General features: G+C 50.5%; 1 protein-coding gene across 3 annotated transcripts in view; it reads right to left on the reverse strand.

The window, feature by feature from the left end:
- nvl (nuclear VCP like) overlaps positions 1-16,578 on the reverse strand; it is a 64,010-nt gene that overhangs the window by 6,239 nt on the left and 41,193 nt on the right. For all 3 annotated transcript variants that reach the window (XM_073056225.1, XM_073056224.1, XM_073056226.1), the window contains 14 exons: positions 16,543-16,578; positions 15,966-16,067; positions 15,603-15,720; positions 15,354-15,498; positions 14,983-15,193; positions 11,648-11,866; positions 10,109-10,213; positions 7,237-7,299; positions 6,706-6,825; positions 6,482-6,581; positions 5,876-5,982; positions 5,270-5,346; positions 4,928-4,998; positions 4,101-4,180 (listed from right to left, as the gene is read on the reverse strand). The exon at positions 16,543-16,578 is cut by the window's right edge and continues 99 nt beyond it. In XM_073056225.1, coding sequence (XP_072912326.1) covers positions 4,101-4,180; positions 4,928-4,998; positions 5,270-5,346; positions 5,876-5,982; positions 6,482-6,581; positions 6,706-6,825; positions 7,237-7,299; positions 10,109-10,213; positions 11,648-11,866; positions 14,983-15,193; positions 15,354-15,498; positions 15,603-15,720; positions 15,966-16,067; positions 16,543-16,578 — 1,554 coding nt within the window. The remainder of the gene's footprint in view (positions 1-4,100; positions 4,181-4,927; positions 4,999-5,269; positions 5,347-5,875; positions 5,983-6,481; positions 6,582-6,705; positions 6,826-7,236; positions 7,300-10,108; positions 10,214-11,647; positions 11,867-14,982; positions 15,194-15,353; positions 15,499-15,602; positions 15,721-15,965; positions 16,068-16,542) is intronic.

Genomic DNA, 16,578 nt, shown 5'->3' on the forward strand with positions numbered 1-16,578 from the left:
TGTCCTGTCACACTCACCTCAATAAAAAGCAAATGCTTTGAGAGGCAGGTCAAGGACTACATCTGCAGCATGCTACCACCCAAACTGGACCCCTATAATTCCCTCCAGGCTTGATAAGAAGCTCAGAGACCTCTGCCTTGTGCAGTTACTATAATTTGCACATTGCACATTCAGTTGGAAACATAAAGATTTTTACTCCTCATGTATGTGAAGGATGTAAGAAATAAAGTCAAATCAATTCAACTACTTCTCATCAATATGAGTACATTATTTAAACAATCACAGTCTAGGCTCCATTAACTATGTGAACCTCTGAGGTCACAAACAAGAGAAAATCTGCAGATGCTGGAAATCCAAGCAATACACAGAATATGCTGGAGGAATTCAGCAGGCCGGGCAGCATCTATGGAAAAAAGTACAGTCAACATTTTGGGCTGAGACCTTTCAGCAGGACTGGGAAGGGTCTCGGCCCAAAATGTCGACTGTATGAATCAAACAGATGAGATTAAAGGTGTGGGTTGTAGAGGTGCCCTGCCCTATATAAAAAAAGTCAGAAAGAGCTGTTTATGTGCAGAATTCTAGAGATGTATGAAACTGGAAAAGTCTACAAAAGCATTTCTAAAGACCTGAGTGTCATCAGTCCACAGTAAGAGAAATTGCCTACAAATGGAGAAAATTCAGTACTGTTGCTACACTCCCTAGGAGTGGGCATCCTGCAAAGATCACACCAAGAGCACAACATGCAATGCCGAAGGAGGTGAAAAAGAACCCAAGGGTAACAGCGAAAGACCTGCAGAAATTGCTAAAGTCTCTTTTCACTATAATGAACAATCTCAACAAGAATGCTGTTCATGGAAGGACACCACGGAGGAAACCACTGCTTTCCAAACAAGACATTGCTGCACGTCTCAAGTTTGCAAAATTCCACCTGGATGTTCTACAATGCTTCTGGAACAATGTTCTGTGAACTGAGGAGACAAAAATTGAACTTTTTGGCAGAAATGCACACCCACTATGTTTGGAGAAAAAAGGGCATTGCACATCAACACTAAAACCTCATCCGAATTGTGAAGCATGGTTTGGGGCTGCTTTGCTGCCTCAGGGCCGAGACAGCTTGCACTTGTTAAGGGAACAATGAATTCAAAATTGTATCAAGACACTTTACAGGAGAATGTCTGAACAATGGTCTGTCACCTGAAGCTTAATATAAGTTGGATGATGCAACAAGACAATGATTCGAAACACAAGGGAATTCAAAACAGGATGGTTTAAAAAGGAGAAAGTTTGTGTTTTGGAATGGCCAAGTCAAGAGTCCAAACCTTAACCCAATTGAAATGCAGCGGCATGACCTCAAGCTAGTTGTTCAAGCAAGGTATCCCAGAAATATTGATGAACTGAAACAGTTTTGAAAGGGAGGAATGGTCTAAAATTATTCCTCACCATTGTGCAAATCTGATCAGCAGCTGCAGGAGACTCTTGGTGGAGGTTATTGTTGCTAAAGGAGGTTTCTACTAGTTATTAAATACAAGGGTTCACATACTTTTAGCAGCCTGGACTGTGAATGATTAAACAATATGTTTAATATAGACATGAAAACAATTGTTTGTGTGTTATTAATTTAGGCAGATTGTGTTTGTCCATTATTGTGACTTAGATGAAGATCAGAGAACATTTTATGAGCAATTAATGCAGAAAAACAGGTAATTGCAAAGGGCTCATGGACTTTTTCTTGCAACTGTAAATGTTCTCTGCACTTTCTCCAGTATAATAACATCTTGTCTATAGTAGGGTGATCAAGACTTGGCACCTGAATTGTTCAATCCTGTTTCTCCCCTGAATCCACAAACAAGACAATCCAGCAAACTCATCACTTCAACCTGTTCCAGTCTTTCTTCTTTGACTTGCTCGAGGTAGTTTCACCAAGGCACTGTACAATTACAGCAAGACACCACTGCTCCCATACTCAAATCCTCTCACTATGAAGGCCAGCATTGTATTTCCCTTTTAAACTGTCTGCTGCACCTATTTGCTTACATTCAGCGACAGGTCTCTCTGCACATTCCCCCTTCCCAATCTCTCACCATGCGGATAACGATCTACTTCACTTTGGCACTTTCACCTCACGGTGACCCATCAACTCATTCCCTCAATTTGTCTGTCAGTCCAAGCCTCTCTGTATCTTCTCCACAGCTCACCCTCTCTCCCACCTTTGTCACCTACAGACTTGGGGATATTCCATTCACTTCTCTCATCTATGGCATAGCTTGCCAGCATCCCAGCTCTGTGAATCACTCTAGTCATTGCCTGCCAATTGGTACATCAGCAGTTTATTACTCCCGTTTGCCAACCATGTTCTTTCATCGAAGGGACAGATAGCACCCAATGTTCCCTACGAGCCCAAAGAATCTCCATATTTGACTACATTCCTCTCACTCTGCTTCCAGTAACAATCTTCTCCATTCCCTTTCTCCTGCCCCATTGTATCTATTCTGATGACCACCCCACTATTTCCCAAATGACTCAACACAGCTTCCTTCGCAGGTTGTAAAAGCCCCCAACGTGCCTACCCAGAGCCTCTCTCTTTAAGTAACAACAGTTCATTTTTGGTCCATCTAGAATATAAAAGTGAGGATGTAATGTTGAGACTTTATAGAGTACTGTTAAGGCCTCACCTGGAGTATTGTGGGCAGTTTTGGGCCCCTATCTTAGAAAGGTTGTATTGAAACTGGAGAGGGTTCAAAGGAGGTTCACAAAAATGATTCCAGGATTGAATAGCTTGTCATATTAAGAGTGTTTGATGGCTCAGGGCCTGTATTCACTGGAATTCAGAAGACTGAAGGACAACCCATTGAATGGTGAAAGGCCTTGATAATATGCACATGGAGAGGATGATTCCTCTTGGGGGAGAGTCTAAGACCAGAGGACCCAGCCTCAAAACAGAGGGGTGTCCTTTTAGAACGGAGATGAGGAGGAATTTCTTTAGACAGAAACTGATGAATCTGTGGAATTCTTTGTCACAGGAAGTTGTGGAGGCCAAGTCTTTACGTATATTTAAGGCAGAGGTTGATAGATTCTTGATTAGTCAGGGCATAAGGGGATACAGGGAGAAGGCAGGAGATTGAGGCTGAGGAAAATTGGACTAGCCATAATGAAATGGCAAAGCAGACTCAATGAGCCAAACAGCCTAACTCTGCTCCTATGTGTTATCTTACCACCCCTCTCTGGACTGTGCACTGAATTCAGTTAACCAGCCCTCCCAGTCTGTTATCAGAACTCACCCTCTATGACGAAAGGTCATCGAACTGTAACATTAATCTCCTCTCTCTACAGATAGTGCCTGACAGTTTCACTTGTATTCTCTCTCACTTCAGCTTTGTGGTGCTTTAGATCTTAGAGCTGTTCCCTACTTTCTTCCTGTCTCAGTTATCTACCTCCTCCAGCTAAGAGTCATCACCAGCCTCTCCCACTAGGCACCTTCACCACTCTTCTTGATTATCTCTTCCATCCCTCCACCCACCGCCATAACTGGTCCCACTTCTCACCTTCCTCATTTATCAGATTCCAGCATCCACCAGTCTCCTGTGCCACTCATCGCCCTCCATCTACCCATCTCCCCCTTCACCCAGTTCCATCTCTTGCCTGTCAGCTCGTATCCTCACCCCTCTTTTCCTGTCTGCTTCCACCTGCCTGTCTCCCAACTTCACCCTTTGCTCACCTCTGACACACACTCCTCTTTATACTCTTCTACACCAGCGTTCATAACCTTTTTTATGCCACGGACCTCTACCATTAACCTAAGGGTCCTTGGACCCCTGGTAGGCAACCCCTGATCTACACTCGATTGTCCTGATGAAACATCGACTCTCTCTCTGCCTCTACAGGTGCTGCCTGCCCTACTGAGTTCTTCCAGCAGCTGGTTTGGTTCCCCACCATTGCAGACACTCCCACTACTCTATCACTTCCCCATCTCTGAAGATGAAAACATCAACCCAAAACATTGACAGTCCCCCCCCACTCCCCATGCTACCTGACCTGCTGGCTAAATCCCAAGTTTTCTGATCTCACAGTCTTTGCAGGTGTTTGCTGATCCATGATCTCACCTTTTTGGAGACAGAAGGCTTGACTTTCTCAAAAGCTGCTTCGAAATGTTGCCGTGTCACTTGTAGTTTTGGACAAGAGGCTGAAAGACACTAACAGTTAATGCGGGACAAGGGAGAGTGGGTATCACATGCAGGAGAGGAGAGGGAGTGGGAATCTACAGGCAGCAGAGACATTCTACAGTCCTACAATGCACTCACAGCTCACTAAGTCCACAGTGCCCATAGTGCCTACCGAAGCTGATTCCATTTCCCAGTATCTGTCATAAGTCTCCAACTCCACCACCCACTAAGGCAAGATGTTCCAAACTCCAACCGCCACGTGGGTGAAAAATTCCTCCTCAAATCCCCTCAAAAACCTCCTTCCCTTCACCTTAAGGTGTGCCCTGGAGATCACTGCACAATGAGTTTCGCCATGAGCTTGAGGACCAGCACCTCGCCCTCTGACAGAACATCTCCAACCTGAAATATTGACCTTTTCTCTTCTCACAGAGAGGTCCCCAGTGTTTCTAGCCTGACACTCCCAGTGTGACTGTGGGACTCTCTCTACCTGTGTCTCCTCCACTACACTCTCTACCTCCTTTACCACCCCTCTTCCTTTCCCTCTCCTTCATCGTTCTCTCTACCCGTGTCTCCTTCACCAATCTCTCTCCACCTTCCCTCTATGCTTCATCACTCTATACCTGTGTCTCCTCCACCACACCCTCTCTCCCTGTGTTTAGTGGTCTGTGTACCTGCCCTCTCCTCACCTCACTCACTGTGTCTGCCAGAGTTAGCACGGAGGGGTGATGGAGAGCAGAGGGAAGGGAGAGAAGGCATCATGTTCTCACCTGGCTCCATGAGCTGCTGCCTCAGAGCGTTAATGGACGCTTCCCGCACCAGTGCCGATAGGTCAGCCCCACTGCAGAGGACACAACAAAACACATCAGGGCACCTCACCTGCTGAGAGAGACCCGAAAGGCCAGGGCATGACGGACCCCCATACACACTGGCGGAGGTGGAGATGAAACAGCAGTGCAGCACGACCTGAACTGCCCACCATTGCAGAAACTGGTCTGCAGCTGTGCCCTGACCCAAGGCGTTTCAGGAAACTGGCAGGGTCCTGCCCAGTAAATCCTGGGCATAATCGGGACACTGGTCACAGTTAGTGGGGAGGAAGTGAATAAACTCACGTGAAGCAGTCACAGCGTTGGTCACTTGCGATCGCGCAGAGATCGACGTCGGCATCCATAGGAGGGCGAGTCCCACCCTGCAACAGAACATCGATTTACTGAGAGTATCTTTGTCGACAACCCCTCAGTACACCTGCTGAATCACACCACCAACACCCCACCACAGGAAAAACTTCAGATACATCCTCTCCTCCCCTCCCACAAGGACCGCCACAGGACTCCCTCCACTCGCAGTAACAGTCCAGACCCCATCCCCAACCCCCCAGAAGCAGACTGTCTGGGATCCCAAGACCTGATAGGGCGTGTAATCCAGGAGTGAGAGGGGTAGGGAGGGAGGAGGCTGGGTGGAAGTTGAAGAGAGAAAGGACATCACCAGTGAACAGACAGGCTGAGCTGATGCACAGGGCTGAGTGCAGCCTCTTGCCTGCACTGAGGCAGTGGACGAAGCCTGGGCCTGGTCTCCACTCCACCGCCCTCCAGAACTGCAGGCTGACAGTGGGGTTATCACACTGCTTCTCCATACTTCCAGTGGCAGACCCACACTCTGAACGGTGGGTAAGGTGTGTCTGGGGGTGGGGTGGCCCGTCAGCGCCTCTTCCCCCTCACCTTGGTCAGCGTGCGGAGAATGGCGAGGCGGTCAGCGGCCGGGGGTAAACCCACATACAGAGTCTTGTCCAAGCGGCCTGGGCGCAGCACAGCTGGGTCGATGATATCTAGGGCAGAGGAAAGGGCAGTCAGGGAGAGGAACATCTTCCCATTGAGACCCAAACACCACCCAGACTGTGTTAATCCACCCCGACCGTCCTCGTCCCCCCCGACATTCTCCGTCTCCCCACAACCGTCTCCGTCTCCCCCCGTGTCCGTCCGCCCTGACGGTCTCCATCCCCCCCAATTGTCTCCGTCTGCCCTGACTGTCTCCGCCCCCCCAGACCGTCTCCCTCCGCCTCAACTGTCTCCATCCCCCAACCGCCTCCGTCAGCCCCGACCGTCTCCGCCCACTCTGACTGCGTCCATTCATCATGACCCCACGCAAACTTCAGCTCGAGAGTCAGGCTGGGGGTCTGTGCCCATAGTTTGCACTTCCCCACCGCTCCAGGCCCAAGCCCCAACACATCAGATCCAAACCCCTGCAGCATGCCTCTGGGTCTGAATGCCCTCCTGTCCATCTGAACACCTCCGTCACCCCCCAGGTCTGACCCCAACCCAGGATACCAGGGCGATTGGTGGCAGCCATGATGAAGACTTGTCTCCTGGCCTCCAGTCCATCCATCTCCGTCAGTAGTTGGTTCACCACCCGAACACTGGCTCCGGACTGGGGAGAGGCACCAACAACAGGCAGGTAGTCAGTCATAGTCCCTCACAAACCTGCTCCACCACAACCCCACACCTCCGTCCCCTCTTACTCTACCCCTGCTTGAGATCCCAGTGTCCCATACCTCATTCTCCGACCTCCGCGGACACAGCGAGTCCAGCTCATCGAAGAAGATGACGCAGGGGGCGGAGTTTCGGGCCCGCTGGAAAACCTGGCGCACTGCTCGCTCACTCTCACCCACGTACTGTAGGTACAACCAGAAAGGGTGAGGAGGTGGGGGAGGGAGAGAGGGAGGTGGGTGTGAGGCGAAGGAGTCAGGAGTTGGGAACGCAGGGAGAGGAAGGGATGAGGGAGAGTGGATGGAGGGGGGAGAGCGCAGACGGGAGTGGGGAGAGCACGGACGGGCGTGGGGAGAGTGGACGGGGGAGAGAGCGGAGTGGGGAGAGAGCTGGGGGGAGAGAGTGGAGGGGGAGAGCGGGGGGAGAGAGTGGAGGGGGGAGCGTGGACGAGGGAAGAGAGTGGACAGGAAGTGGGGAGATGATGGAGGGGGGAGAGTGGACGGGAGGAGGAGAGATGATGGAGGGAGAAAGGTGGAAGGGAGGGGATGGGGGAAGAGGGAGGACACGTGTGTATTGCCCCTCTGGCTATGACTCACCATGTTGAGCAGCTCTGGCCCTTTCACTGAGATGAAGTTCAGTCCGGACTCGTTGGCCACTGCCTGCAGAAGAGATAGAACAGGGGGAAAGGTGTCAAACCGACAAAGCAATGGGCCATCTCAGTGGGCTGAGACACTTCACCTGGATCATTTCCCTCTGGGTTTCTGCAGCAGCTTGTACATTGATCTAGATTCCAGTATCCGCAGTCTCGTGCCTGTAACACGCCGACAACTGGTGAGAACACAACGAACAGGACCAGTCTGCCAGCCCACTCCTCCATTCATCAAGACCACTGCTGTACTTTGCTCAGGGACTCCCTCCATGTGCTTTAACCTGTCTCTGTGGTGAAGTAGCCACATCTCAGTCCCAAACAGCCAACTCTGAGATCTCCAGTTGTTCTCCTGGGACCTAGACACCTCACACGAGGGAGACATCGACCATGCACCCAGACTATCAGGTCTGTAGACTTCAACAATATCTCAAAACACAAACAAAGTCTGTCCATCGTGTCGGGCTCAACAGCTGCTCCTGGAGCCAATCTGTGGATCCTGGGTGAACTCATTCAATGGCAGTAAACACTTACTCAGCTTTGGTCCAAGACTTTTCCCAAGAGTTGGAGCTCTGTGGGACCCCACGTCAGTGAGTGGTGGCACAGAGAAGGTGAGAGGATAATCAGGCACTATCCTGACTTGAGGGAACAGTGACAGCGCCAATACTGTGCTGGCACGGGACCACGATGAGCATTCATCTGATCGACAGTCAGTGACAGAGAGCGCCCTCTGCAGACCATCTACTATACTCCCAGCATCATCAACTGTACAGTCCCCTACACACCCAGCATCGCCGACTGTACAGTCCCCTACACACCCAGCATCACCGACTGTACAGTCCCCTACACACCCAGCATCGCCGACTGTACAGTCCCCTACACACCCAGCATCGCCGACTGTACAGCCCCCTACACACCCAGCATCATCGACTGTACAGTCCCCTACACACCCAGCATCGCCGACTGTACAGTCCCCTACACACCCAGCATCGCCGACTGTACAGTCCCCTACACACCCAGCATCATCGACTGTACAGTCCCCTACACACCCAGCATCAACGACTGTACAGTCCCCTACACACCCAGCATCGACTGTACAGTCCCCTACACACCCAGCATCACCGACTGTACAGTCCCCTACACACCCAGCATCACCGACTGTACAGTCCCCTACACACCCAGCATCGACTGTACAGTCCCCTACACACCCAGCATCGACTGTACAGTCCCCTACACACCCAGCATCACCAACTGTACAGTCCCCTACACACCCAGCATCGACTGTACAGTCCCCTACACACCCAGCATCACCGACTGTACAGTCCCCTACACACCCAGCATCGACTGTACAGTCCCCTACACACCCAGCATCGACTGTACAGTCCCCTACACACCCAGCATCACCGACTGTACAGTCCCCTACACACCCAGCATTTACTGTACAGTCCCCTACACACCCAGCATCATCGACTGTACAGTCCCCTACACACCCAGCATCGACTGTACAGTCCCCTACACACCCAGCATCACCGACTGTACAGTCCCCTACACACCCAGCATCATCGACTGTACAGACCCCTACACCCAGTACCACTTACTGACCTCACATGGTCCGGGTTGGGGTGTTTAGCAGAAATTCCTGCCACCGAATCACAAATTCAGAGGCATGAAATGTGTTGCTTTGTGATGGCAGTACAGTGCAATACATTTAAAAAATACTGTACAACACAAAATATGAAAATCTAAAGCTACGTCCACACTGGACCGGATAATTTTGAAAACGCCGGTTTTGTGTAAAAACGATAGGCATCCACACCAAGCATTTTTGAAAATACCTCCAACCACATTGAAACGGGTATTTGGGTGAATCTCCTCCTACTGGGCATCTACAGAAAACAAGCGACATGCTTGGTCTCGAATCTTGCAATGAAAGTGCGTGTTTATGCAGTTACAGACTAGAAAAACTTAAAAGGGAATTGCCAAACGATGGACAGCTGTTGCCTCTCACGCAGGAGGACTTAAAAGTAAAAAAAAAAAAATACTGGAGTGTATGGAGGCAACCGACAGGGAGTTCACGGATAGTATGACCTGGCTGATGATGAACATTGAAAAACTGACTAACTCTGTTGCATTAATGAAACACCTTGTTAAATGTATAAAACACGTCTGCATCAGTATTATCTTGTATTTCCATACAATGTTACATTAGGCTGTTACACATCTATTGTCAGAGAAGTACTTGCATAAATAGGTAAACCACCTTCATACGAGCAAGGACAGAAAACAGGGCAAAGTGAGTATACTTATTTATTCAGTAAGTTATGGGTCAAAGTATTTCTGACTCTTCTGGCTTCAGTCTTGTTGCCGTCTGTTCTGAAATTGTTAGGTTGTGTGGGGGGTCACGTTCAGGAAAACAATGAAATGCCACCATCTGTTCTGGCACGTCATGACAGCATTTCTAGAAATCTCCGGTTACCCTGTCCACACTACTCTTGCCCAAGCAGCGTTTTCAAATTTACACACTCCGGAGAGGCCGTTTCAGAAAAGTTCCTTTTTCGGGGGAGGAAAACGCCATTTCAGCGTGGACAGAGGGTCAAAACAAAGAGAAAAAGCTTCAGTTATGAATTTATCAGGTCCAGTGTGGACGTAGTGCAAAGTGAGCAAGAGAGTGAGGTAGTGTCCGCTGTTCATTCAGAAACCAGATGGTGAAGGGGAAGAAGCTGTTCCCAAAACACTGAGTGTGTTCCTACTTAACACCCCGGGGGTGTGATCCCTGCCAGACTAGCCCAGTCACGGCAGACCGTAGGACAAAAGGCACTCACCTTGGCTAACAGAGTCTTCCCACAGCCTGGAGGCCCAGCCAAAAGGACGCCAGCCGGGCTCGACAACCCGAGCACCCGGAACTGTTCCGAATATCGGAGAGGGGCCTGGGAGAGAGAAAGGACTCGAGTTACAACAGAACCATTTCTTGGGAAAATTATAGGCAGACCTTGATCAGCAGATATGTGCACTAAGGACTGACAGATGGCTTTTCAATCCAGATAAATGTGAGCTACTGCATGCTGGGAGATGAAACCAGGGTAGGACTTGTACAGTGAACAGTGGGACGCTGGGGTGTGTTGTGGAACAGAGGCACTTCGCAATGCCAGTGCAGGAGAGAGTGAAGAAGGGTTATGGCAGTTTGCCTTCATCAAGGCAAGTCTGCTGCAGTTGTACAAGACACTGGTGAAGCTGCACTTGGGGAGACAGGGGGAAGCAAGGTATGCAAGCTCATAAGGAGCAGAGACAGAGTGAAAGCAGAGTCTTTTTCCCAGTGAGGGGCATAGGTTGAAGATCAGATTTAAAAGAAAGATTGGGGCAGCTGCTTCACACAAAGGCTGGTGTGTATTTGGAATGAACTGTGGTTGAGGCAGGCATATCAACAATGATTAAAACCCATCAACAAGGATAAGACAGGGTTAAAGGGCTCTGGGCCAAACACAGGCAGATGGAACTAGCTCACTGGGCGACTGCTAGCATAGACGGGATGGGCCAAAGGGTCCATTTCTATGCTGTATCTCTTTAACATGACTAGCCTGTCTACATCAGTGATGTTACTCTGCCAATTCGCAGGAAAGGTGGGTAAGAGGCTAGCACAGACCTGTCAGGCTGAATGACCTATCTATGGTGCATTCTATCAGCATGAAACAGACCATTCACCCCAGCTGGTATATGCTGACCAAGATGCCTCTCCAAGCTCATCCCACCTGCTCATGGTTGGTCCATGGTCCCTCCTGATCCAAATGACAGATGGGGGCAACCCTTTTAGAAGCAAAATCAGAAACACAGAGGGAGGGAACAAAAGGGACGAGAAAGAGGGTGGATTATAGGTGGCAGGGTAGGGGCGAGGGACAGGGGAATGGAAAAGGGGAGCAGGTGCAGATCTGGAAAGTGGATGGAACTCTCTTCAAAGGCGGCTTCAATAGCATTCAAAAAGTCGACAGCAAACAGGACATAGCGGTCCACACACAACTACTCAATCGCTAACTCCACCACTGGGCACACAGTAGCAGCAGTTTGTCCCATCCACAGCAGGCTCACCAAAACGCTTCCAAACCCTCCACCTCTACCAGCTGGATGGCCAAGGGCACCCTGCCCTGACTTGGCTGTTTCTGGGTCAGAATCCTGGATTGCTCTCCCTAACAGCACTGTAGAGAGACCCACCAATCAATACACTGCAGCAGTTCAGGAAGGCAGCTCACCAATACCTTCCGAAGGACATTTAGGGATGGATTATTAAATGCTGGCTCAGCCTATGAAGGCCACACCCCTTGAATGAAAATAAATAAGCCTTGCAGAATGTAAAATCAAAACTGCAGTACCAGAATGGCCATGGTCAGTTCCTCCCGGATCTCCTCCAGTGCTCCGATATCGGCCCAGGTCACATCCGGCACCGTGGCAAAGCCCTCGCGCTTGGCAGAAGGCTGAACCAGCGAGAGGGAGGCGGTGAAATCCAGCATCCCTATCCGTAGCTCCTGCAGATCCTGGTCTGGCAGAGGAGCCTGGTCCCGAAGCACAGCCCGTAACCTCTGCAGCTTACCCTGAGGGAGCAAATGGGACACGGCTGTCAGAGGAAGCACCCTGGGCCAAGGGAGCAGGAACTGAGCGAGGGGAGGCTGGGAGTTGTGCAGTCGAGTAACCTGACCCAAACAATAATCTCCACCCCAAACCTAAATGCACCCAACAAACTCACCTGTATACTCTCAATCTGACTCTAAACCCACTTCTACACCCTAATCCCCTGCCCGAACCTATGCCCTCTAGCCCAACCCTAAACCACCTCTACCCCTCTGTAATCTTAAACCCATAACCCCCATATTTCCTGACCCTAGACCCACCCCCCCAATCTAATTTCTGACTCCAGGTATAACAGACCCAGTGCTCTCATCCCAGCTAACACCCTGATGCGTTTCCTCTTCACCCTGTCCAGTGCAATCATATTGTTAACTGTGGCAAACGGAACTGTACACTGTTCCTGGTCACCTAAATACTCTTTTATAAAACTGTTGATCCATTCCATGCCCTGGCTAAAGGATTCAAGTAGCCTTCCTGCCTTCATCACCAGCTTATGTAGATGCTGTGCCATTTCAGTGAATCCTTGGATTGTATACCAAGGTCCCCCTGTTCCTCACTGCTCCCTACAGCCCTACCATTCATTGTGTGTGTCCTGGTCTCACTCGCGCTCCTAAAGTGCATCAGGATTCAACTCCGTTTGCTGTGCAATCTAAAGAAAATCAACCTTCCTATCAATAACAGCACAAATTTTTCATGTTATCTGTAAACTTACTAACCACACCTATGCTTATTCCCAAACTGTTACTGTGTAATGAGGGTGTCAGCTCCCACCCCAGTGGTACATTGTTGGTCACAGACTCCAATCATTAAAAGCAAGCCACCACTAACTCCCTCTACCTATTACCAAGACAACTTTGGATCCAGTCTTCCAACTTTTCCTGCATCCAAACGGCCCTCATCTTTAGGACAAGTCTCTCAAGTGGCCAAAATGAAGACTACATAAACAGCACTACTCTCGAGATCACATTTTGTTACCTCTTTCAAAAATTCAACCAAATAGGGCAGATAGTAAACAGCAGATGCTGTGGTCAAATCAACACGTACAAACAAGCTGGATGAACTCAATGGATGCTGCCCGACCTGCTGAGTTCAGCTAGCTTGTTTGCAAGGGCAGATAGTATTCCCCCCTACCCCCCCAACAAGGCCGGGTTGGCCATCTTCAATCAATCACTGCATTTCCAAGTACAAATTACAGTAACCTCCCTACTACAGACATTAGACTGGTTTGAATAAAGGGATGATTTTTGCCATCCTCCAGCCAACTGGTACCTGACCCGTGGCCAGTGAAGATCTGACCATATCTCAAAGCCTCACTAATCACTCCACTTGCCCAAACAGTAGCCCAAGATACAATACACCCGTCTTGGAGAATTATTGCCATTTCAACCCATAATATCTACTTTTTAATCTTCATCATTTCCTCCTTGAATTCTTCATCCACTACGTAATTCTCCTCTGGTCCCAGGGATAGATCACCCTTTGGTCCCTAATGGACCTTACACCTAACCTACTAAACCTTTTAACCCTAATGTACTGATAAGATTTTCCTACACTTGTCTACTCATGACATTTCAAGCTCTCTCTATGGCTTCTAATCTTTATAGTTACCCCTACTGTGCCGAAGGCCATCCCCTGCTCAGAACCTACCACATGGTAAGTGTAGAGGGAGCTTTACAAAGTGTCTAACCCATCCAGTCTTGGGAGTGTACATGGGACCCTGTGGAAAGTTTCACTGTGTTGGTCACTGGGAGTGTGTGATGAGACGGTGTAGACAGAGGGTTATTCTGTTGGACCCCTGGAGTGTGTGATAGGACTGTAGAGAGAGATTCACTCTGTGTCTGACCCCTGGAGTGTGTGATAGGACTGTAGAGAGAGATTCACTCTGTGTCTGACTCCTGGAGTGTGTGATAGGACTGTAGAGAGAGATTCACTCTGTGTCTGACCCCTGGAGTGTGTGATAGGACTGTAGAGAGAGATTCACTCTGTGTCTGACCCCTGGAGTGTGTGATAGGACTGTAGAGAGAGATTCACTCTGTGTCTGACCCCTGGAGTGTGTGATAGGACTGTAGAGAGAGATTCACTCTGTGTCTGACCCCTGGAGTGTGTGATAGGACTGTAGAGAGAGATTCATTCTGTGTCTGACCCCTGGAGTGTGTGATAGGACTGTAGAGAGAGATTCACTCTGTGTCTGACTCCTGGAGTGTGTGATAGGACTGTAGAGAGAGATTCACTCTGTGTCTGACCCCTGGAGTGTGTGATAGGACTGTAGAGAGAGATTCACTCTGTGTCTGACCCCTGGAGTGTGTGATAGGACTGTAGAGAGAGATTCACTCTGTGTCTGACCCCTGGAGTGTGTGATAGGACTGTAGAGAGAGATTCATTCTGTGTCTGACCCCTGGAGTGTGTGATAGGACTGTAGAGAGAGATTCACTCTGTGTCTGACTCCTGGAGTGTGTGATAGGACTGTAGAGAGAGATTCACTCTGTGTCTGACCCCTGGAGTGTGTGATAGGACTGTAGAGAGAGATTCACTCTGTGTCTGACCCCTGGAGTGTGTGATAGGACTGTAGAGAGAGATTCACTCTGTGTCTGACCCCTGGAGTGTGTGATAGGACTGTAGAGAGAGATTCACTCTGTGTCTGACCCCTGGAGTGTGTGATAGGACTGTAGAGAGAGATTCACTCTGTGTCTGACCCCTGGAGTGTGTGATAGGACTGTAGAGAGAGATTCACTCTGTGTCTGACCCCTGGAGTGTGTGATAGGACTGTAGAGAGAGATTCATTCTGTGTCTGACCCCTGGAGTGTGTGATAGGACTGTAGAGAGAGATTCACTCTGTGTCTGACTCCTGGAGTGTGTGATAGGACTGTAGAGAGAGATTCACTCTGTGTCTGACCCCTGGAGTGTGTGATAGGACTGTAGAGAGAGATTCACTCTGTGTCTGACCCCTGGAGTGTGTGATAGGACTGTAGAGAGAGATTCACTCTGTGTCTGACCCCTGGAGTGTGTGATAGGACTGTAGAGAGAGATTCACTCTGTGTCTGACCCCTGGAGTGTGAGTGCGTGTGATGGGACGATTCCTCACCATCTCAGTCTCCTGCAGCTGCCCCGTGCTGTTCTGTCCCTGGGACTCGAGCTCCTTGTGCTGGATCAGTATGCGGTTGACAGCGCTCATGGCTGCCTCACGGCACAAAGCCATGAGATCTGCTCCCACGTACCCTGGCGTCAAGCGGGCCAGCTCCTGGAAATCAAACGATTCCGACAGTCTCATCTTCCGGCACAGAGTCTGCAGGATCCTGGGGAGAGAGACAGGCATTGCTCGGTGAAGGACAGTACTGGAGCAGGCTGCCTGTGATGTCTAACCCTGCGCTCTGACCCAAGGAGGGGATGGGGAGGTTTGGAAGGACAGACGGAGAGAATGTGCAGGACACCTCAGACCTCGGATGAGACACTCACTGCTTCCGTGCTCCTTCGCTGGGAATGCCCAGGCAAATCTCCCGGTCAAACCGGCCGGCCCTACGGAGTGCCGGGTCCAAAGAGTCCGGTCGGTTGGTTGCACCGATGACCAGAACCTGTGTGGAGACAGGCATGGCGTTCAAATCTGTAAGGAGAGGGCAGCCGGATTCAGAACCTCGCTCCACCACTGTGGCCCCACAACCTCCCCTCCACACCCCCAGGGTGGAGTGTTCTTTCCCGTTGACTCACTGTCCAGGCAGGCGAGCAACTGAGCCACAATACGGCGCTCCATGTCCTTCGAGGCAAACTCCCGTTTGGGTGAGATGGCGTCGATCTCGTCGATGAAGATGATGCACGGAGCCTGGAGCTGGATGAGATCAGGTACAGGTGAAGGGAGGCATCGGGCGTAAGTGGGAGCGTTGAGCGCGGACAAAGGGGCCAGTTCGGCGCCAGCAAGGGGGAACCTCAGGCATGGGCGAGGGGAGGTGTTAGGCATGGGTGGGTGGGGGGGGGCAGTCGGGCGTGGATGAGGTAGAGTTGACAGAGGAGTTCAGTAGGAGGATTTTGACCACATTGGCCCCCACAGAAAGCCCTCCCACAGCCACTACTCACCACAGCCTCTTCGAACAGCTCCCGCAGCTTCTGCTCTGACTCTCCGGACACGCCAGACACGACCTCTGTGGCCACCACCTTCAGCAGGGGCAGTTCCAACTCCTAGTGAGGGACCAGGGGTCAGAAGAATCTTTCCAGTAAGATCCCAATGGATATTCCCAATCATAACCAACACGGATGGTACACTCAGACCGAGTGCAGGAGGGGATGGGAAATTCCCAGTGAGATTGGGAGGGGATGGGATAGGACAATTCCAGTGGGAGTGGGAGGGGACGGGACAATTCCAGTGGGAGTGGGAGGGGACGGGACAATCCCAGTGGGAGCGGGAGGGGACGGGACAATTCCAGTGGGAGGGGACGGGACAATCCCAGTGGGAGCGGGAGGGGACGGGACAATTCCGGTGGGATCAGAAGGGAACGGGACAATCCCGGTGAGATAGGGAGGGGATGGGACAATCTGGTGTGAGGAGGAGAATGAGGACATTTCTGGAGAAGGTGAACGGGGACTGGTCATTCCAGGTCAGAGGAGGAGGGGAGTGGTACAAGACATACTGAGAGCGGCCACCCCCATCACTTACCCCAGCAATGGCCTGTGCCAGCAGAGACTTCCCACA

The sequence above is a fragment of the Hemitrygon akajei genome, chromosome 9 (assembly GCF_048418815.1).
Source record: "Hemitrygon akajei chromosome 9, sHemAka1.3, whole genome shotgun sequence".
Classification (NCBI taxonomy): Eukaryota; Metazoa; Chordata; class Chondrichthyes; order Myliobatiformes; family Dasyatidae; genus Hemitrygon; species Hemitrygon akajei.